Raw genomic sequence first — 21,916 nt, forward strand, 5'->3', positions numbered from 1 at the left:
CGAATGGTCAGTCAGAGTCTGGGCCCCTCAGTCCACAACAAAAGGATTAGTGCAGGCAAGTGAGAGAGAGAGCACAGGGCAGGGATAAGGGGGCATGAAGAGGGGGGAAATGTAGAGAAAATAATTAGTATTAGGGAGAAGCTGTTTTTAATGTACGGTAATAACTCAGGCAGACAGTTCAATATCTGACACAAAGAGCTTTCTCGGAAGTTTCTCTATCAGTATGAGCGAGATTTCATGGACTGAGGCAGTTTCCTTTTTTTAGCAATAGCAGTTCAAGAGAAAGACATGAGCTGGTGTTTATGAGTAGATGTGTTGTGCTGACTGTCAGGCCCCCATGCTTAAAGACCCAGTGATGCTCAGAGATTTGGCTTTTCTTATTATTCATGATCTCTGAGTCATATAGAATCGAAAACACGGAGCAAAACATGCCGAGCCCATCAGCAGCCTCCCACACTGGAGATCGTACAGGTCAACTCATCCCAGAGACGAGAGGACGAGAGACTTACCGGTGAGAAATTCTGCATTTGTTTTGATGGTTGGGCGAAGGTTATTCTCATATAATAAACAAAAGATTGAGCTCTTGACTAAGAAGAATTTGTGGTTATTGGTGCTATAGTAAAACCCTCTTACGAGAAGTGAGTAAGCTCTTGAGGATTAACTATGGTTACCGTGGAGAGTGGTGGTTACCATGGAGAGTTACCTCACTTTTAACTAAGAGTGGACGCCATGGACCTAAGCTCTGGTTTTAGTGCCTGATGGAATATTATTTTGAAAAGTAAATTCATACTGATTTTCTTTTCCTAATGTCCATTTTGATAAACAAATCCATCAAAAGCCTTATGCCAGTCATCTATTTTATATTTAGCACATTCACTTTTGTCATATGTCTTATTCTCATCAATAGAATTGTAAATTCTTGAACTGATTATTCATAAAATGAGCTTGGGATTACCTCTGTATTCTCCTAGAGGAGCTGGCCAGGGATAAAGGTCTGAGTGTCTCTGCTTAGCAGAAGTTAAACAGGGAAGCCCTGATAAGGAAACCCAGATACATGGAAATGGATGGATAGATCGGATAGACTGGATATAGTAGATTGATTTGGTCAAGCAAAATTGACCAAATCAATAACATCAATTACTCATCGGCAGTTACACATTTGTTTTTATTGAAAACATTGTATAATCTGTCACAGTGGGTTTCCCTCACCAGCACCAGCCTCTGACATTTGATGCTATAGCTACTTATGTGACTTGCACAGCAATGTCTTTGCAAAAAAAAAAAAAAGGTTTGTTCATCTGTGTTTCGTTCTTGACTGATAGCATTCTTGAGTCAGACTTCAGTGTATCCTCCAGCATCCAGCATTTCATAATCCTCTAAACTAATCAAAATTGTACGATACTCACTTCTGGCTTTATTTCCCTAACTCAAACGTCAACTTTCAAGCGTTTTTTTTATCAAAATCTCTAGAAAAGAGGTCCACTATCCAATATTTCTAAGTAAAGTCATAAAATATTCAATTTGTGTGTGTTACAACCAAAAACGTAATTACGGCCAATAACGTAATAACTGCCAATAATGTAATAATTTTGGCCATTTCAAATGTAATAAAGCCAATAGTGGGGCACGGTGGCGCAGCTGGTAGTGCAGCGGTCTCACAGCAAGAAGGTCCTGGGTTCGATTCCCGCCGGGGGACGCTGTGGGTGCTGAAGTGCGTGTTAGTTCCCCCATGACTTCAGTGCCCACACCATGGGTGGGGTTGGCGAAAGGATCTTTCTGTGTGGAGTTTGTATGTTCTCCCCGTGTTCCCCTGGGTAGCTAGTGTGAGCTACCCTCACAAAAAACATGCACACAGTCCTGGGCTACACATGCCCCCTCTGGCCAACCGGGGCGCCAGATGGGGTGGGGAGGATCCGGCCGGAATAACGTGATCCTTCCACGCGCTACGTTCGGCCGGAGAATCCCCACCCACTCTGGTGAAAAGATGCGGCCTGCTCACTCCTCAGGTTAAGGAGGAGACCTGAGCTCAGTGCAGGGCCCTCCCGGGGTTGGTAGAGGATGGCAATGCCCAGGACTGTCAGTAGGTAGGAGCACGGGGTGGTAAAAATGGGAAAAAAACCGGGATAAAAAAAAAAAAAAAAAAAAAAAAGAGAGATAAAGCCAATAGTGTAATAATGTGCCAATAATGTAATAAAACTTTTGAGTCAATATTGTAATAACTTTTTGCCGTAATGTAATAATTTTGTAATAATTTTTTAATACCAGGCCAATAACGTAATAACCAGCCAATAATGTAATGACTTATTACATTATCGGCAAAAAGTTATTACGTTATTGGCTCAAAAGTTTTATTATATTATTGGCACATTATTACACTATTGGCCTTATTACATTTGAAATGGCCAAAATTATTACGTTATTGGCCATTATTACGTTTTTGGTTGTAACAGTGTGTCTTATTGGTTGAATTGTGTTTAATTATAACTGTGACTGATATAAAGAACCAACCATTTTTTGATAATAGTTTTACATCCAGATTGTTCAAATCATAAGAAATGGTGCTGATGAAGTTAGAGGTGTGTGGCGTTTGTGGAGTCTCAGGAGCACAAAAGGATTCATTAATTATTTAATCAGTAGATCAAATTTTCCTTTTTTATGGTTGACTGGATGAGAAAAAAACTCAGTTATTTATCCATTTATTTATTCAATATTTACAATATCACAAGTAAGGCAAAACCTCATCATTGGAGAATATTAACAAGCACCCCCGATGAGAGATCTGTCAGACTGATTTAAAAAACATATTCATCTCTCTCAATTTTGAACATGTAGATACTCTTGGTTACACTGATATGCAAAATCCCCCAAAATCTGTACACATTTCATTAATCACATGATGATATTTTTTTTCTTGATTTTTCTTTTTAAGAGTATTATCTTTTTGTCTAATTTTATAAGTGCAGTGCCCGTTCTTGATAATTATAATAACCAGAATCTTTGAGCCAGTCCTTTGAAATCCTGAAAAAGAACACTACAGGGTTACTTTGAGGTCCTTTTCATTGTAAAATGATCTGAAGTAAAGTGTTTAAACCTCTTATCCCGTTATTTTGACAGTGCTGATTGGTTTTATCCCTTTCTATGATTGCTCATTCTGCTCTATGTTAGCCACTAAGCCTTTGGTGTCCACAGGGGCTCGGTTGGGATTGCTGAAGTATAACTTGTTGTCAAAGGTGCTCTCTTCCATGACAGCCGCGGGTGTCCGTCTACGCAAGAGAATGAATGCACCAAGTCCAGCTACGGCAATGACAACCAGCATTATTGCAACAATGATGCCCGCAGACCCATGTGAAGCTTCTTGAACGATATGATCTGAGGAGGCAACACAAACAGAAGTTAAATAGTTGCATAATTTATTTTTAAACATTTATGCAATACACAATATAAGTAAATATTGCTTGCTTACCAACAATTGGAGGTTTTTCTGTGGGTGTAATAACTAAAAAAAAAAGATAACAAACAATGAGTCTAAATGACCTTTTAGATGTTAGAAGTAAAAGAACATCAGAATAAACCTACTTTTAGGTGTTTTGCAGATATAAGACCGATATCTGCTGCAGCTGTTCGTACTCCACTCTCCGCTTACAGAATGGATGTCCACACATGACTCTGACTTTGGCATTCCTGGTTTCCAGTTTGTATAGTCTACAACGTTGTTATCAATCCACATCCACTGACCTAAAACAAAGACAAGTCACTTAACGGGCCAAAGGTGCATACTCACTATAAAATAAACCTATAACATTCCTCTCAATGGTATAGGGTTGGAAAAAGAAAAGGAAATACCAGATCTTTTTTTGTTTTTAGTCTTAAAATATCCTAAGAAATTGTGTTTTTACTCTTAAAATATCCTAAGAATCCATTTTTTTTCCTAGTTTGTTTTTCTTCATATGCCTTTTGGCAGATTTGAATGGAATTCTCCACCGTCTTATATGTCGGGAATTTAAAAAGCACACTTCCTAGTCTAAGGTTTATGTATTGGCACAATGTTAAATGATAAATCATCCCAGTTTGAAAAATCTGGTTAAATACAACCTCAGATGAAGAGCAACACATAATGTATTCAATTGTTTCAGTGTTTACAAAGCACTAAGCTAAAATGCTGAAAAAGTTTGTAAAACTCAGTTTGATTAATTTATAATCAATAAGTGTGACCACCTGTTTAAGCAGCTGTTTTTGGTCATTTGCTAGTCTGTAGCTATGTGATAACACATTTCCAAAGAGGAAAGACATCAGTATTGATCTTTGAGAAGCAATTCTTGCTACACATACATACATCTTGGAGGAGTTTTAAGGCCTTTTTCAGACATTATGGCGTTCATCAGTTATCAGAGAGAAAGATTATTCACAAGGAATATTCAAGACAGTTGCAGTTTTCGTCAATGTTTCCATTGCGGCATTATAAAGGAATATTTTATCTTATCTTTCCCTGTCTTACCAGGAGTGGCATCCCAGGAAGTTCACCCCATGTTCAGACCTTGCAATGGGCAAAGAAATTGTGAAAAAATAAAATAATAAAACCCAGCTACATCTAAGACGATAAAATATTGCACTTCATTATGGTAAAATTTGAAAAAGACTAACAATAATAAATGTTACTTGCTTGGAAATGTTGCCAAGAGTTTGTCTCTTTAACATGTCTGTGATCTACAAAAATTGCAGTGTCCCATCCATCCTTCCCTCTATCCAACCATCTTCTACTGCTTATCCGGGGTCAGATCAGGGGGCAGTGGCCTGAGCAAGGAAGCCCAGACTTCCTTCTTCCTGGACACTTCATCTAGCTCATCTGGGGGGATCTCATGGGGTTCCAGGGCCAGCTGAGAAACATAGTCCCTCCATAGTCCCTCCAGCATGTCCTCTGTCTTTACTGGGGTTTCCTCCCAGTGGGATGTGCCCAGTAAACTAGGAAGCATCCAAACCAGAGCCCTCTCATGTGGCTCCTCAAACACAGCATATCCCCGTAAATACCTCATATCAACTGTCAAATTGGCGGAAGGCTGATGTTTTGGAGTTGTTTCCTCACTTTTTATTTACTGGGCAGACTGTGAAAATATCTGTATATAAAAAGCATTCCCAGTTCAAGTGTATAGCATCTGTATGAAAGCTTGGCCAAACCTGGGTCATGGACCAAGGCTCAAAGACACCAGCAAATATACGGCAGAATGCCTGAAAAACACGTGTCAAAACAATTTGCAATAGCATTCTGAAAGTCCTTCCTTAAACCAGATTCAAATTTTGTGGCAAATCTTAAAAGAGGAATAGGTCCAAATATTTTGAGAGGGATGTGAGAGTCCGATCGAGTCGTACAGAAAATGACTTCGTTAAGGTAATGTTTGGTTGGTGCTTCTGCAAACCCTTAGATTTGATATATAGCTTCAAGATTTTAGATTCGTTTTCTTAAATAAATAAAACAGATTAATAAGCCATGAGCTGTTTTCATGTGAGTTTCTTTTGACAATATTAGAGAATTGGTATGGACTGGATGATCTTTTTTCTTCTTTCTTTTGATATGTGCTAATACATAATGGGAAAGATTCACATGAATGTAAACCTGGCCCCTAATATATGATGACCGCTCAGTTCTTGGCACTGTGGGTCATTGGGTTATTTGAACCATTTTCAAAGTTCGAGGCCTGCGTGATAGGTATATCATGTGTGGTTAAAAGCTCAAATTAACTATCACTTATCTTTATTTTTCAGAGAAGGGCACTTAAGGACAGGTTCTTCCAGAAACACCCTAAGTAACTTGTATTATCTTGAAGCACAACCTTTCAAATCCCAGCCCCCTTGTGTTCTGTATGTGACTTACTGTAAAGGAGTTAAACATAAATATATATGAATGGTTTTTTTGTTGCTTATTTTTTTTAAAGAAATCAAACCTAAACTTTACTCCAGTATACATACCATCATGGGACTTATAAAGACCGATCCAGAAGGTTTTGGCACCATCCTGAAGGAGTTCTAGGTTCTGCTGTATGAACATCCCCTCAGCAGGATCGTCAATACTCAGTAGACTAGCACCTGACAACCACAGTTGAATGATCTTGCAGTTTTTGCTCAGAAATATAATAATACATTAGTAAATAAGTGGAATATCTCACAACTTACCCATTTTCATACATTCAACTGAGGCATGGGCCCAGTTATCCGACACTGAGCTGAGGAAGGAATAACAATGGCCTCTGAAGGGTATCCAATTTCTTTTCCTCTTTGACTCTGGACAGTTGCCAGGAAGCTGTGGCGGCTCAGTGGGAGCGATGTCTGAAAAAGATGCAGGAGGTTACACCCCGTTCATAGAAGTTGTTGGGGAACTAATGTTAACTGTTTGTGTATGAAGTGCAGGAAAAGGTAACTGAGAGACTGTCTGACCTGGTGACCTTTTGCAAATAGAGTAGTAGGTACTGGTGCACGGTGCTGTCTTCCATGTTTTATCCACATCCATATACACACAGCCATAGTTGTTTTTAGGCTCATTTAGGCCCCATTTGGTGTAAGAGAGAACCCAGTTATCAACCCACTTGAAGCGACCACCAGTCTGAAAAAGACATCATTGACTATATTTTCAGAAGAACTAGAAAATATAAAGGTCTCGTGAACAATAACAGGTAAACCCTTTACCACATTATTGTTGAGGCCAATCCAGACAGGCTCATTGTGCTTGGAAATCAGCAGAGTGATGTATGCCTGAGTTACAGGGTTTAGGACACTGGCTAGATCTGCATCATCTGCTTGGCACTGTCTCCGAGCCTCGTCCCACCTCATCTTCTGGGCCACCAGTTTGAACGAGTCGTTGCCAAGCTTGTAAAATGTCTTTGGTGACACAGTGGTGGGTGCGACTGCAATCTGGGAATCTGAGTAGATAAAACACATTGTTCAGCTCTTGACAGATGGTTCCACACTTGTGTGCAAAAATTGGGGTCAAAATAACTTTGAAAGCAGTTCAGATAGAAGTGCTAATTTTCAAAAGGCATAAGACGACACAGTCATTCAATATTTTAAGATGTTTACATTTTAATTTCAAAATGTGTCAAAGTAATGAAAGAAGAAGTAGTCATGGTCAGTACTTACTGACACTTGCTTTGACAAGTATCACAGCTCACTAAGGCACTATTTGTGTTTTGTTAAAATAGGTTTACCTTTAACTTTATGCCTTTTTGGAGATGAGTTTGGATGCCATTGTAATTAGTGCACTTTATGATTATATGGTCTTGACAATATGTTACTAACCAACATTTTTTTTACAGATGAAGTCACGTTTTAAGCCACAGTCCTCCACCTTCCAGTGTCCTTTTTGTTTGTTGATACTCCCCACCATGATCACACAGTCGAACGTCTACCGGGCAGAAAAGGGTTTGTTAGATCCTTTTGGTTTCACTATTTTCCTGGATAATAAAGATCTCAAAGTCATTGCACCGTCACTGACAAAATTGTGAGGTAGAAATTCATCAACAAAAAATCTGATTTTAAATTAGACTTTTCAGGAACTTTTTTTAAAATTATATTATTATAAAAGCTTCCCATGCTCTGAAATCTGATTGGGGGGCTTCATTCTGGAGGACCCAGGTTCAAGCCCCAAGGATGGCAAAGAAAATATCCCACTTTGGGCTCCTTAACCCTAATTTCTCCCCGGGCACCAGAATAAAGTCAGTCCTCTGCTACTAGTCTAACTAGTGATGACTTAAAAAAAAGCAGAAGACAAATTTCAGTGTGTTTCCATGTATACTGATGAATAAAGTGATTATTAAATTATTATAGTTATTGATGATGTGACTGCTGACAAGTGTAGCAAGATGAAATATCAGGTGTACAGGACTAAACTCTGCTCATATAAAAGAAAATGCTACAAAATTGGCAGTGCTTGAGACCTTTTTGGAATGGACAATATATTCTTCAATGGTCAACTCAGTCACTTGATTTCAGACAAATAAAGTATACTTTTCAGTCACTCAGTTCAGTTCAGTTCAACTTTATTGTACCCGAAGGTAAATTTGGACTGCACTGAACACAGAAATGATGGCAGAAAAGCCCACAAACAAACAGCAAGTTAAGGTGACAAAACATCCCAAGAGAAAATTCTGACTTTGAAATGTGTTTGATTAGAAGAAAGGCCTTTTATTTATTTTGTGTGAAACCTCTCAAAGATGAAACTTTAAACTTTTTTCACATCTTGATTACTTTACTTCAAATCCATTGCTCAAATATTTTGGAATCTACAGTAACTCTATGCAATACTATAGTGTGAATCAGAAAAATGCAACCAAAACAGTAAATCTGTTTTGTTAATGCCTAGGTCAGTTAATTAAAGGCTTCTTTTGTCCATAACCTCTATAGTTTATTAATCAGGAGATGCTGTGCAGTTACATTTGAGACTATATATTGGGATGTATAATGTTAGAGTTGTGGATAAAAAGAATAAATAAGGCTCATAAATAGAAGTAATTATTTTCTCAGTTGCTTTAAATTTGTACTCAAATTTGCATGCAGATTTGTTCTCTTTTTTTAATAATCAAAATGAAGTGAATCAGATACGAAGAAAGCTTTGGACACAAAAGAGTGAATTACTGACCTCCTCCATATAAAAGCGTCCATCTGGTGATGACGTGGGTTGCCCTTTGGCCCAGTTGGTGTATGAAACGCCTTTCCCATCAGTCCACACAAAGTGCATCTCCCAGTTGACGTCATTCATGCCAATCCAGAAATCGTCATTGTAACGTAACAGTTGTGTCGTCATGAATGCTAGTTAAAAAGAATGAAGACTTCTCTCACTCATGTGAACTTGAATTCAAACAGAAAAACACCAAAGAGGTCTGTTTGTTAGGAACACTGTCATGGTTTTGGGTTTTGATTAGTTCCTTGTTTATTTTGAAAGTCTGTGTTTAGTTAAAGTTTGACTTCCCATGTTCCCATCTGCCCTGATTGTTTGCACCTGTATCTCGTCAGTCTTGCGAGTATATCTTGGCCGTTTCTCAACTCTGAAGAATGCAAGTGTGGACTTGCGTTCATGGGAAGTTTGTACTTGTAAGTACTAGTTGGGAGAATATACTTTGGAGGACGTGAGAATCCAAGAATGCATTTCTCTCTTTCTGCAATTGGAACAGCAACGTTCTTGTGTTCTTGGTGACGTCAGATCTGAGCTTACAGGTTAACACATATTGCACTATACATACTGGGCCTGATTTACTAAAGGTTTGCGTGCGTAAAAACGTGTGCAAACTTGACATCACCCGCAAACCAATGTGCAAGCTGATCTACTAACAGCGTGCAAAGAGGACTGCGTCTCTCAAATGAGCAAAATAGCACACGCTGTTCATTTAGTACTTTTGCCCTGATGAATAATCAATATGGGGCGTACCCGCCAGAAAGTGCTAAATACTGGGAGGGGAAAATGCAAATAGGTTCATTTACCACACGCAATGAGATTTACCAAGCCTAAAAGTAATTGCGGGGATTGTGATTGCGTCTGTATTTAATACGTTTGAAAGGAAGGTGCTAATCTGCCCAGCATTACGCACCGATGGCTGCTATTATTGTGGCAAGGAGGCGACATCGCCAAAATCAAAGAATACGCAGAGAGAGAGTCTTTCGGACTCGTGTAAATTTGTTTGGAATGAATGAAAACCAGATAGTTGAAACATATCGACTATCTAGCGATTCCATCTTGGAGCTGTTGAATGAGTTAAGGGCTGATTTGAGGACTGCGGTGGGGATGGCTCAACTTGTGGTGAGGATTCTCCACATGCAAAAGGAGAAATATTTTATTTGAATGTTAAATCGAGAATTATTCAGCAAAAGGTTGCCACAGGAGTCAACTTAATTTTTTTATTTGTGATAATAAATAAATCACGTGTTTTTATGGAGAAAAAAGTGTTTCTTATTGTGCGCCTGTTCTGCAGTTGGCTCTAGCGTGTCATACCCGGGTATCCCAGTTATCTGCTCCTCGCAGAAGGTGAGCTGCACCTGCTGCTCAATGCTGGTTAGAGGCATCTCTTCTGCAGGCCCTCCACCTGTCTTGTTTGCCGAAGTTTTATTAAAGGCCACTTTTTCTTTAGTTCTTCGCCTTATATCTTGCCACCTTCTTTTAACCTCATCTGCCGTTCTTTTTGTCTTACCAACTGCATTTATTCTATCGCAGATTTTCTCCCATATTGCGTTTCTTTTGGTAATGTTTAAATTTCTTTGCTGTAGTTCATGAATGTGTTTATTTGCCTCTTCCACTAATATCTCTAACTCCAACTCGTCAAATTTCATTTTGCGCTTGCAACTATCCTGCTTTCCATCCAGACTCTCCATGGCGCAAACCGTAAGACACGCAACACCTCATTTAAATACTGCGGTTTGCACCTGTTATCAATTGCGCACGCATTCTTAGTTGATCACCCGCAAAACACACAACAACAGCACGTGCAAACTTTTTCAGTGCACATGCAATTTAGTACTCTTTATTTAGGATCTTAGTAAATCAGGCCCACTGTCTACAGCTTAATTGGTTATAAAAACAAAACACCCTAAACACTAAAGCAACTGAGAATGGGCCATATATTGCTCCCGTTCAAGTCTTTATACACTTTATACGATATGTTTTGAATGGATTTCATGCTTTTGTGTGCAAGCCACTTTATAAATAAAGCCAGGTAGAAGGGAAAAGAAAAAAACTCGTTATCTTTATAACTTCACCACAAATATAAAGTTATATTACCTATATTCTTGCATGAAAAAATGTCACTCTGTCAAGCAAAAATAAAGTCCTGACTTTATAGCATCTTCTGTCACTTTCCCTGGTTGACGGGAATTAATTCTTTGTAAGAACACATCTGAGCATTTCATCTATTCTTGTTCAGATTCGTTCTTGCAATTGGAACAGTACTTTGGGTACAGATGACGACGTTTAAGAAAATCACAAGTACACACAAGATTACATGAATAAAGAGCCCTTGTCTTGTCTTTCCCTTCCTCCTTGCTGGTCCCTACTGTTTGTCTCTGTGGGGTTTTTTTCTTGTAGTGGATGTATTTTGAGTTTTGTTTGGATTCCTGTTTGTGTAGCTCCTTTGTTTTATTAAAGGACTTTGGTTTTCACTCCTTCTGCCCTCATCCCCTGCATTTTGGGTCCTCGGCACTCAAAACCTTGACAAACGTGTGCCAGCCTTGCTCATATTGCTCACCTTGTTCTTTCTCATTGACGATGGACACCAGATTTCCTCCCTCTTGTTGGCAGTGTGTCCTGGCCTTCTGCCAGACTTTAGCATCATTTCCCACAAAAAACTTGTAGCACTGTGTGAATGAAGCAACATTTGCTCTGTTAGTTGTTGCTTTCTGTCGAGACTTATGGACAATATGAGAATACAGTTTACTGGAAATGTTTCATTTGACTTGTGGGAGGGGGAGGAATCCACTAGTTTTTAAAATAAGCATGTTGTACTCAGTATTTTTGCTTGGTATTTGTGCGTGATTACCTTGCCTTGGAAAGCAACCCACTCAGGTGCACATCCTCCTTTAGGAACTGTGGTTGGTGCCAATGTTGTATTGATAAAGTTGTTGTTTCTTTTGCAAATAGAGGAAAGCTCAAGGCCACAATTAATATCATTCCAGTAGCCTAAATATACAGAGTGGTAGGAAGAAATTATTCAGTTCTTCTATTCAACAAACCAGTAAACCATGGGATGATATTGAGCTGGACTCACCCATACTCCTGTATATAGTCACACAGTTTTCATCATTGTTAGCAAAGTTGGGTTCATTGTGTTCCCATGCAGAGTAAGTCACAGGTGTCCCATCCAGCCAGCTGCAGTAGAAACAGAAAGATGAAATTAACTTTAAATAATCAGAGTTTGATAGCATGTGCTGTAATAGTCGCTATACACAGTGTAAAGGCTTGATGTTGAAGACTGATTTACCTAAATGATTTATCCAAATTCACTGTCATGCCAATGTAGTACTGCCCTTCAGAGCCTTTTGCTATCTAATTGAACATAAAAATACAGTTAGGGAAACAATGCATACATTCAAAGTCATTGTGTAACATTTTTACCAGCAGTTTAGATAAAATTGTGATTGCATTTTTCATCATGAAATGATTCTCACTTGTTTCCAGAGGAACTTTCTTTCGCTCTCGCCTGTGATGACTACAAGATCACCAAAGTTTTTTTTGCAGTAAGCTCTCGCAGCTTCCATCGGCATGTTTTCATTGTTGATGTAGTACTGAGTGTCATTATATATGATCCATCCATCTTCTGTGGTGTTGTATACTGAAAAGAGAACAAACAGCTGTCAGGTGTACGAAACTATGTTAACTGTTATAGCCTCTTGAGTCAATTCAACTGCATCTGCACCTGGAAGTTAAACTGTGGACTCATAATTATACTGTTTCGTAGATGGGTTTAGTTTTACAATGTGCTCATGAGTGTGGATATGACATCATGTGTGCCATTTGTGTGTGTTATTTTTCGTCCAGTGATGTTTTCGGGTGTTTGAGGGGTGGTAGTCTAGTGGCTACAGAGGTGGGCTTGAGTCTGGAGGACCCAGGTTGAAGCCCCAGAATGGCAACAAACATGAACCATCTTGGGCACCTGAGCAAGGCCCTTAACCCCAATTGCTCCATGGTGTGTGTCTCAGATGTAAGTCGCTTTGGATAAAAGCGTCTCCTAAATGACAGTAGTAGTGTTTCTGCTTGGTACTATTGATATCACATGGCAGATTTCAGTGGCTCACCAAAGCCATAGAGATGCCCTTTCATATCTCATCGGCCTGAAGGTCTCATGTAGCTGAAAGTGTCTGTGCACGGCATAGAGGTTAATTAAATAATTGAGATCACACAAACCCATTCTTAGAATCTCCATCGCATGTTGTCTGTAGTTGCCCATTTGCGGGCTCACCACATTCAAATGAATGGGAAAGTGTGTCCACACTTTCGATCGGTCGTGTATATAAAGAAATACTTCAGGATTTGAAATCAGTGTGTTTCTGCTTTACATCTAAAATTAATCCTCGACTTTTTCTTTTCCCAAGTTTTCCTCATTCATTTCTTTCACTTCTGTCATCACAACACCTTTCATGTAAAATAGCATCTGAATTGACATCTCAGACGGTGAGTGTTCATTGCATTGGTCAAATATATTATAGGAATCGTGAGTATCAATTGGATTTGGAAAACGAGACCAACATTGTGGAGCTAAGTAAACAGGCTACTGCCAAAACCTACCTTCGGGAACTACAACAGGCTCTGGTTTGGGAGTCACACCTGAAAAAAACAAGAATCACAAATTAAAACAGCAGAAAAAAAACTTTAACACTCAATTATGAATATGAGAACTCACCTTTTCGTATCTGGCAGATCCAGTTGTTGTAAAACTCACAGTGTCTGTCGTTCCAATGCCTTCCATAATAAAAGTGGACTTCTGTACAATGTTCATTGTCATTGTGGTTGTTTGGTTCCCCAAAGCCCCAGTTCGCATAGCTGAACTAGGTGACAGTATTTACACAAACATATAATCAGTATTTGGAATTGGAGCAAAAAAGTATTTTTGTGATTGCAGAGATGCTACATACAGCAGATCCATCAGTCCAGGCAAAACCTTCGGTGGTGCTCTGTAGGCTGAGGCCTATCCAGGCTTGCTCAGAGCCAAGAACCCTTGAAAAGAGCAAGAAACATATCTTGACTCATGATCGCCTAAATTGCTTAGTATGAACTCTGACTCTGTGCGCGCTGACATACTGTAAACTGTCTAGATCCTCCGAACTGTGAACGCTCATCAGGTCTCCACCAATGGCCTTGCAGAAGCTCTGGGCTTCAGGCCAAGTCTTCCTAAGGTCTTTGGTCTTTCTGTATGCCTTTTGAATGAGTGAAAGATAAAAACTTGTTCAGTTTTGGGCTTCTCAGGTTCTCACAGATTACTTCTGCATGTTCTCCTACTTTGTAGCAGGCATTCCTGTTGTCCACGGGGGTCCAACCGGACGCACAGCTCAGGGCCGGGGTGGTGGGAGGAATAGTTGTCGTCTGTATACCCTCTGCCAGCTTCTTGCAAATATACTTTTCCTTGTCGCTGCAGCTGATGATATCCCATAATCCGGCAAAAACGCCAGTTGTCATGACAACACATCCTTGATGTCTGTCTTTAATCAAACACAAATAAAGAAAAAGACAACGATTACAACCAATTAAGCACTGAAGGTTGGACTACAGGGTAAATTTAGGTTTCCAAAATAAAAAAAATATTGTCAACAACCATGTTTGCAGCTGTGGTTTAGTTGTTGATGCAGAGAAGCTGTCCTGCTTGTTTTTATGTCATGTTTCTTCAGAATATGATCTAGTTCAAGGCAGTGTCTCTTGAAAGTCTGGATTCTTATCAAGGAATGAGCAATATAATTTCAGTCTTTTTTTTGTTTGCACGTTTTACAATCTCTTCTTAGACAACAGACCACTGAAGTAATTCATGAATTTTATATAGCACATAAACAATAGCTTGCTGAAGAGGATGCACAACACCGTCTTCAAAATAAAAAATATAAATAAAAAAAAAGGCATACACTTAAACAGAGTGAGAACATGCGTGCTACCTGGCAGGCCTGCATTGAAATGAGTGAAGGTGACCGTCCTTTTGGTCGTCCACTTGAAAGTGTTTCTGTCTTCAGTGTTGGAAAGACCTGTCCAGAAATACTTCTCTGGTCTCAAACCCACCACACTGATGAGGAAAGCATTCTCATACCTGCATGAAAATGCACAATTTTAGTATTGTGCCACAATAAAACCATGGATTGTTTTTTAATCTTGTTCTTGTGATTATACAGTTAGTGTAAATGTGACTTCACCTGCAATTTTTGGAAAGAAAAAGGGTGAATTCTCAATTGTATCTAGTCTGAACTGGTTGAATTAAGTCATATTAATTTTAGTCTTATGAATATATACAATACAAATAATAAATCATACCTGTCTGCCACATCTACCAGGTAAGCGCCAACCTCTGAGCATGCCTGTTTTGCCTCCTCAAAATTCTTTAGTTCAGCTCCAATGTTATAGCAGTGTGAACCAAACCTATAGGAGCCCTATAAAAACAAAAGCATTGAGATACTCAATCAGAATTCTTTATTTTATTTTTACACAAATATTTAAAGGGAAACGCATCACTCACGTGCTTGCAGCCTGGATTTACTTGCCCTTGGGAGCCTTCTATTGGTTTAGATGAAGCTTTCTTCTTACAAATATACCCATATGCTTTTTCACAGATGTGATCTGACCACTTTGCATCCTGCGTGACAGATAAACTGAATATTAGGTCACTGTTGTGACCACAAAGTCATGTCTTTTACATTTGGACAAGAACGCTTGTTACCGTTCCCCGAATGAGGACGCAGTCTTCATGGTAGTTTGTGGCATGAGAGGGCTCACCAGTTTGCCACTGGGTGAAGGTGACGTGGGAGTTATCGGACCATTCGAACAGCATCTGATTCCTCAAATCATTCAAACCAATCCAAAGCTCATCCGTCGGCACTGAAATGCATAGAAAATGTGAAGTAGTTGTAATGTCCTCGTGGGCTAGGCTTGTATTTTTTTAAGTGGTCAGTTTTGGTTTGACTGAACATGTAAAACAGACAAAGCATGAATGGGGGCATAATTTGGACTCGATCATCAGTAAGGGCCTTGCATTTCCAAGGTATTGGTGAACTACATCACCCTGTCTGACCACTTTTCAGCTTTCTTTGAAAGCACCATTTCCATCCTCCCCAGTAGCCACAGAGAATTCATAAAAAAATGCTTTTTTAAGGACAACTCAACTGAAACCTTTAACCAAGTCTGCTCTACTACATCCACTCTGTCCTATAATTCAGTAAATGAACTACTACATAACTTTTACTCTAATATTTCTGATTTCTTTGATTCCATTGCTCACACTAAATTGAAGGTTGTCTCTGGTAAGAAGAAATCTCGGTGGAGAAATGCCCCACTGGTAACAAGTGAAAAAAGGGAGTGTCAAAAAGCCAAACGGAGGTGGCGACTCAAGGTTCATATATATGATGATATGAATTTGCCAACTTCGCGAAAATCCTGAAGATTAGAAAAGCAGTGCATCAATACCAAGTCCAGGAACAGTGCTGTGTCCAATCAACACCAATGTGGACAAAATTTTACCCAATCAACTTCAAAAACATGGAGGACATTATGGATCAAATAAATTCATCCTCCTGTTACCTTGATATTTTACCCACATCTTTCTTCAAGAAGTTTTACCCATAATGGCATCTGATCTGATTCAAATTTTAAAAAAACTCCCCAAGACGTTGAAGACAGAAGTCATCAAACCACTTTTGAAAAGAACCATCTGGACAGTTAAATACCTTCTTAACTCTGACCAACCGCTTTGACCTCTTCCAATCAGGTTTTTGTGCTCACCACAACACTGAGACGGCCCTTGTCAAGGTGTTCAGTGACATCCACATAAATACAGACTGTGGAAGAACCACAGTCAGCCTTCTGTCACCTGAACAACATCTCCAGGATCAAAGGACTAATGACTAATGCCCACGAGGATCTTGGAAAACTCATCCATGCGTTTACCTTCAGTCGAATATATTACTGCCTAAAAAGTAAATCAGACAGTTACAGCTAATCCAGAATGCTGCTGCCTGAGTTTTTACTAGACGTTCCCTTAGATGTAAGTCGCTTTGGATAAAAACGTCTGCTAAATGACAGTAGTAGTAGTAGTAGTAGTAGTAGTAGTACTAGAACTAAAAAAGTGGACCACATCACTCCAGTTCTGAGGTCCTTACACTGACCCTCTAACTTAGAGAATAGACTTCTAAATACCTCTGTTAGTTTATAAATCGCTGAATGGTTTATGACCAAAATACATCAGAAACTTATTTTTTGCAATATCAACTAGACCTCTCAGGTGTTCTGGTTCAGGCCTGCTCCATGTCTCCAGAATCAGAACGAAACATGGACAAGCACCATTCAGCTTTTATACTCCACAGATCTGGAACAAACTTCCAGAAATGTGTAGGAATGCTGAAACCCCCAGTTCCTTTAAATCAAGCTTAAAAACTCATTTGTTTACAGCTGCCTTTGACCAGTCTGATTTCAAAAATTTAAAATGTAAATTTCAGTACTACACTGTAACTGACATCTAACTTTTTTTTATTGTGGCTTTGCACTGTAACTCATAATCTCTTTTTGCTTTCTAATGAACCCCCACAGGCAAGTGATAGTGGTCATCTTTAAAGGTATCCTACGCTTCATTGTTGTGTAGATATGACTTATTGTACACTTACAATATCCAGACTGAGAAATGATGAAGCTCTGCTCCTCTACATTGTGTATGCTGGCCAAATCTCCTCCAGCCTTGCGGCATTCAGCCGACGCATCCTTCCACATCTTTTGACTCCTCTCCAGGTAGTAACAGTGTCCTGCATAAGAAACCCAGTGAATGGGGCAGAAGCTGGGCCCTATGCCTGTGGAGAGACACAGAAGGAGCTGAGCACATTTTCAGACAATGGTTTGCAGTAAAAGAACGTATTTCAATGGTAATTCACATTATGAGTGTAAGGTAGGGATTTTACTTGGTGGTAGGGGCAGACTGGTGGAGTTTCCTTTTCGACAAATGTAACCAAATTTCATGGTGCAGGCACCGCTCTCCCATTTTGAGGCTTTTCCGGCATTAAGAGCTGCACAGTTGAGACCTGGTTCAGAGGAGGGATGACCTGTCGGAAGCAATTAGGATTGATAATAAACTTGAGTCACTCCAATTTGATAAAAACATATCTATACAAATCGCTTTAGTCACTAACCTGGAGCCCAGTTTAAATATCTGAATGGGTTTCCGTTGCTCCACTGCCATCCACTCTCAAAGTTCAAGCTATTCAACCCAATCCACAAAGACGTTCCCAAATGTTGTGTCAGCCCTTTGTCAAACACGCATTAGAAATCAATTAGCCTCCAGCAAACAATACTGCAGACAGCTTAGAGAAGGATAATGTTGCACCTGAGATGTAAGACTGTTCGTGCAGCTCTACAATGCTGAGAAGGTCGGCTCCCTGCTGCTGGCAGCTCTTCCTGGCCTGATACCAGGTCAGCGCTGCCTGTGCATTCCTCTGATACTGAACTCCTGTGACTGGGTCAATGTCCCAGCCAGAGGACCCTAGATTATGTCAAACAAACAAACCGTTGCAAGTTTAAATTTATCATTTATATCATACATAATGAAGTTACATTGGTCTGTATTTAGGGCGAGGGAAAGCAAAGAAGCAGATAATGTTTGCATGCTGAGAAAAATCTTCTATATTCTTATCAAGAACAAAACTGTTTCACTAAAGATTCCTGTCAAGTGAGATCCCTTTATTTTCCTGTTCTCTTCCTGTCCAAGCTGAAGAGCAGTGTCAGGGGAAAGACAGGCTTGTTAAAAGAGGAAAACGAGGACAGTGCTGTGTTGACAACATGAGAGGAAGTGGTAGTGTTTTTCTGCAAGGGGACGAGAGGGGACCGAGGGGTCAGAAACCAGACCTGTAAGTACTGACCTCCTAATCAAATAAGAGAAGGCAATTCTGTGTGGTCTGGTGTTTGATTTGTTTCATCAGCCAAAAAAGGGTCAAAGTTCTTTGGAAATCCTGATTATTGTAGGTGCAAGTGAATTCTCCAGATTGAAATAATGTTTTGCTGAAACGTACCTTTGGTTGGACAAAAGCCCCATCTCTTCTCTTTGTCATAGTCAGTTACTGTGGCACACCACAAGCGCTTATCTGCACGGCCGTCAGTTGTACATTCAGCGTACCACTTCTCCTGGAACTTAAATGGGAACTGACAAGGGATTCCGAAACCATTGCCCCCTAGTGTGAAAACCTCTGAGAAGACACAAATGCAGAAAATGAAGATAAGAAACTGTATGGACATGCAGGCACTACATCACAGGGATGCATTTTTTTTCTCCTATAACAGTGTTCACTCTTCTGAGATGGATCCTAATTACTTTGGAAGGTGGTTCCAGGAATCTGCACCCATTTAGCCTCAAACTATTTACTGACTCTGGGTGAAACTGTTTCAGCAACAGGTTGGAAGACCTTTCTTCTAATTTAGAGAGCAGTCTATCATTAGATAACTGCTGCCACAACACTGAAAGTACATTGTTGTCTAAAATATTATTTCAAAACTATTTTTTTCCTTGAAGTAGATAAAGATAAAGAGTCCCACACCAAAAGTACACATACTCCATGAACCGACTTGCAAACTGCCACAAGGAGTTTTTTAATAATGTTTTTTGTTTTTTTACCCAAATGGATTCAAGAGTGTAAGTGAATCAATCAGACTGTTTTTACAGTCAATTTTGACATTCTTGAAAAAAAAATCTCAGCAGATAGAACTTGTTGAAAGCATCTGAGAAGCATTAATATACCGTACCCACAATAAGGGGATTTTATCCAGGGTTTTTTTCTTACTAAAACGATCTCAGTGTAAAACCACACAAGAAAATCCCTGAGGGTTTCACTTCTCACAGGGAGTTTTTTTTAAATCTTATTTTAAACTTACACATTCCAGTTTTCAGGAATGTGAACATAACGACACATTCCTTTATGCATTGAGAACAACATGTGGATATACTTTCACTAAAGACCTTAAAAGCCCAGCTACATGTTTAATCTAGATCAATGACAGCATATATTTCTACAACTATCTCTCAACCAAGATGAAACACTATGAAGCAGCTTTTCAAATTTCCTGGAAACAGCTGTTGCTGCAAAACAACATCATGGATTTCTCAATTGCAGAGTCAGAGTTCCTACCTTGATACCCCTTTGAACAAAGGTCTAACTGAGTGCCAAACAGCCTCCAACGACTCCACACCCCTGAGCCTTTGTATATCATTAAACTCTTCTCATTCCGGTTTCCCCAGTTCAGGTGCAGGTCCTGGTCTTTTAGGCCAAACAGGGTATCAGTCTTGCACTGCCAGTGTTGCAGATCATTGTTCTCATCACATTCGTAGAGGAGCACCTTCACCCAGTCGTTTATCTCCGCAGCCCCCAAACACAACTTAAGAGACAGACTGATGATGCGCGACTCGGAGACCCAGCGAAACTGCTGCTCCTTGGCATGGGGATCACACTGGATCAACGTTAAAGAGGATGCACTCTCCACTGTTACGCACTTGTTGTGCTCCTGGTTGAACATCAAGAAGTTGCCATCGTCTGGGAAACAAAGAAACAAACTAAGCAAGACTTATTAATTATTTTATTACATAGTGAAACAGAAAAGTATCAATGGTACATACCTATGTCAGCGTTGGTGCGAAGGACCTGCAAGATACAAAGAACCACAGCAAAATGCCAACAGGGCAACATCCTCAGTTTGGGGGTTTTCAGTCAGTGGTGGAGGCTGTGGATGAGTTTTCCAGTCATGAGAGAGGGAGTCTGGCGTGTGCAAAGGTGTGCAACAGAGAGCACAGAGACATGTGTCCCTCTCTTCTTAATCACACTGATGGATATCCTGTCACATGGGTGGCTGTGACTGGTTAGGAGGCCGCAACTTCCATGAGCTTTCCCCGACGTTCTTTGGCAAAGGATAAGAGGAAGTGGGATTTTACAGCTAAGCAAGAAAAATGAACATTACGGTATAGTTTCTTGTAAAACAAAACAATACCAGAGAAAATGAGAGCTGGGTGAAGAGTTGAGACGTTATAAGAGGCTCATTTTTCAGAGATATTTTCTGGAATAGATGGTCCATTTGTGTGTCATGGCTGTAGCCGGACTTCAAACCAAGTGTCTTATTCAGTCCAATGATTTGGACAAATGTGAAGTTTGAATAGAGTAGCAAGTTAGAGCATATATGGATGATATTTTTTTTTTTTTTTTAGAAATGTGCAGATGTTGCAGCTTTTGGGGGACAGGACCCCCCAAGAGGCTGCAGTGAAGGATTCCAGAGTTCAGTCAAAATCAGTAAAAAACAGAAAGCAGGAGGAAATCCTGCTTCCTACTGGGGGAAGTGAGTGCCAATTTGACCACCCTGGCCTCACAAGTGAAGGAATGCCCAGAAATGCTGCTCAGCTCCATATAGTTATGGATCCAGACATGTCGGCCACATGGGGGCAGTAGTCCACAAACTCAAAAAGCCTTTTTTTTCTAGTATTAACACAAGCCAAAAGGGAAATAAAAAGGCTTAAAAATACAAAAAAGCCACAGAGCTACCTACATCTAAGATACAACAAGCCTCACTGAATATGGGTAAAGGTTAACATCCCTGACAGCATGATTAAAAGAAGACTGGATTGAGTTTATTTGGAAGGGTTGCCAGGGGAAACCCTCTGATTTAAAAAAAAAAAAAAAAAAAAAAAAAAAACACATAAACATGATCTGACAAACTGCCGCCCAGCAGACTACAAGACATCTGGATCAATGTCTTATGGACACATCAGACCCAAGTGGATGAGGCCCCAGTGCCCAGTGCTATGCTCTGTAAAAAACAAGCACTTCATGTCTACTGTGGAGGGGCGATGATTTGAGGTTGTTTTGCAGCAAATCTGCAGGACCTGGGCATCTTGCAATCACTGAGCTGGCCATGAACTCCTCTGTATTTCAAAACAGCCTAGAGGGAAGTTTGAAGCCATCTGTCCAACACCTAAAACTAGGTAAAAACTGGATCATACAACTGGACAATGATCTGAGGCAACAAGCAAATATACATAAAAATGACTGGAAAAATAAAAGGGTCAAGGTTTCTGCATGATTCAGTCAAAGTCCAGATATTAACCTGGTTGACATACATGTACTGTGGTGGTACCTTAAGAGGGCTGGGCATGGACAAATCCCCAATTTTGTATTATGTTCTTATATACAAAAATGCATAGAATTTAAATGGATTAATATGACCTACTGTGACTGTAACTGA

General features: G+C 39.8%; 1 protein-coding gene across 1 annotated transcript; it reads right to left on the reverse strand.

Annotated features, from left to right (window-relative positions):
* Positions 1–2,456: 2,456 nt before the first annotated feature.
* Positions 2,457–20,468, reverse strand: mrc1a (mannose receptor, C type 1a). The gene is made up of 30 exons (XM_061713941.1): positions 20,304–20,468; positions 19,819–20,220; positions 18,709–18,882; positions 18,027–18,182; positions 17,833–17,946; positions 17,605–17,745; positions 17,317–17,496; positions 15,381–15,538; positions 15,180–15,296; positions 14,978–15,093; positions 14,608–14,756; positions 13,964–14,163; positions 13,766–13,881; positions 13,600–13,681; positions 13,368–13,512; positions 13,253–13,291; positions 12,136–12,299; positions 11,949–12,013; positions 11,736–11,836; positions 11,508–11,647; positions 11,217–11,325; positions 8,624–8,793; positions 7,285–7,390; positions 6,676–6,908; positions 6,427–6,592; positions 6,166–6,318; positions 5,962–6,078; positions 3,577–3,735; positions 3,464–3,496; positions 2,457–3,369 (listed from the first exon to the last, which is right to left on the reverse strand). Exons 1-30 carry the CDS (start codon positions 20,371–20,373, stop codon positions 3,137–3,139), a joined length of 4,308 nt encoding a protein of 1,435 aa, XP_061569925.1. The 5' UTR covers positions 20,374–20,468; the 3' UTR covers positions 2,457–3,136.
* Between the last annotated feature and the right edge of the window lie 1,448 nt (positions 20,469–21,916).

The sequence above is a fragment of the Cololabis saira genome, chromosome 22 (genome assembly GCF_033807715.1).
Source record: "Cololabis saira isolate AMF1-May2022 chromosome 22, fColSai1.1, whole genome shotgun sequence".
Classification (NCBI taxonomy): Eukaryota; Metazoa; Chordata; class Actinopteri; order Beloniformes; family Belonidae; genus Cololabis; species Cololabis saira.

What these genes read in the sequence shown, in the direction of transcription:
- mrc1a (XM_061713941.1), bottom strand. Translation starts at nt 20,373, where the DNA reads ATGTTGCCCTGTTGGCATTTTGCTGTGGTTCTTTGTATCTTGCAGGTC. An exon ending in TATTTGCAAAAGGTCACCAG is followed by an intron (nt 6,319 to 6,426) that starts GTCAGACAGTCT and finishes CATCTTTTTCAG; the next exon opens with ACATCGCTCCCACTGAGCCG. An exon ending in TATCTGCAAAACACCTAAAA is followed by an intron (nt 3,497 to 3,576) that starts GTAGGTTTATTC and finishes TTTTTTTTTTAG; the next exon opens with TTATTACACCCACAGAAAAA.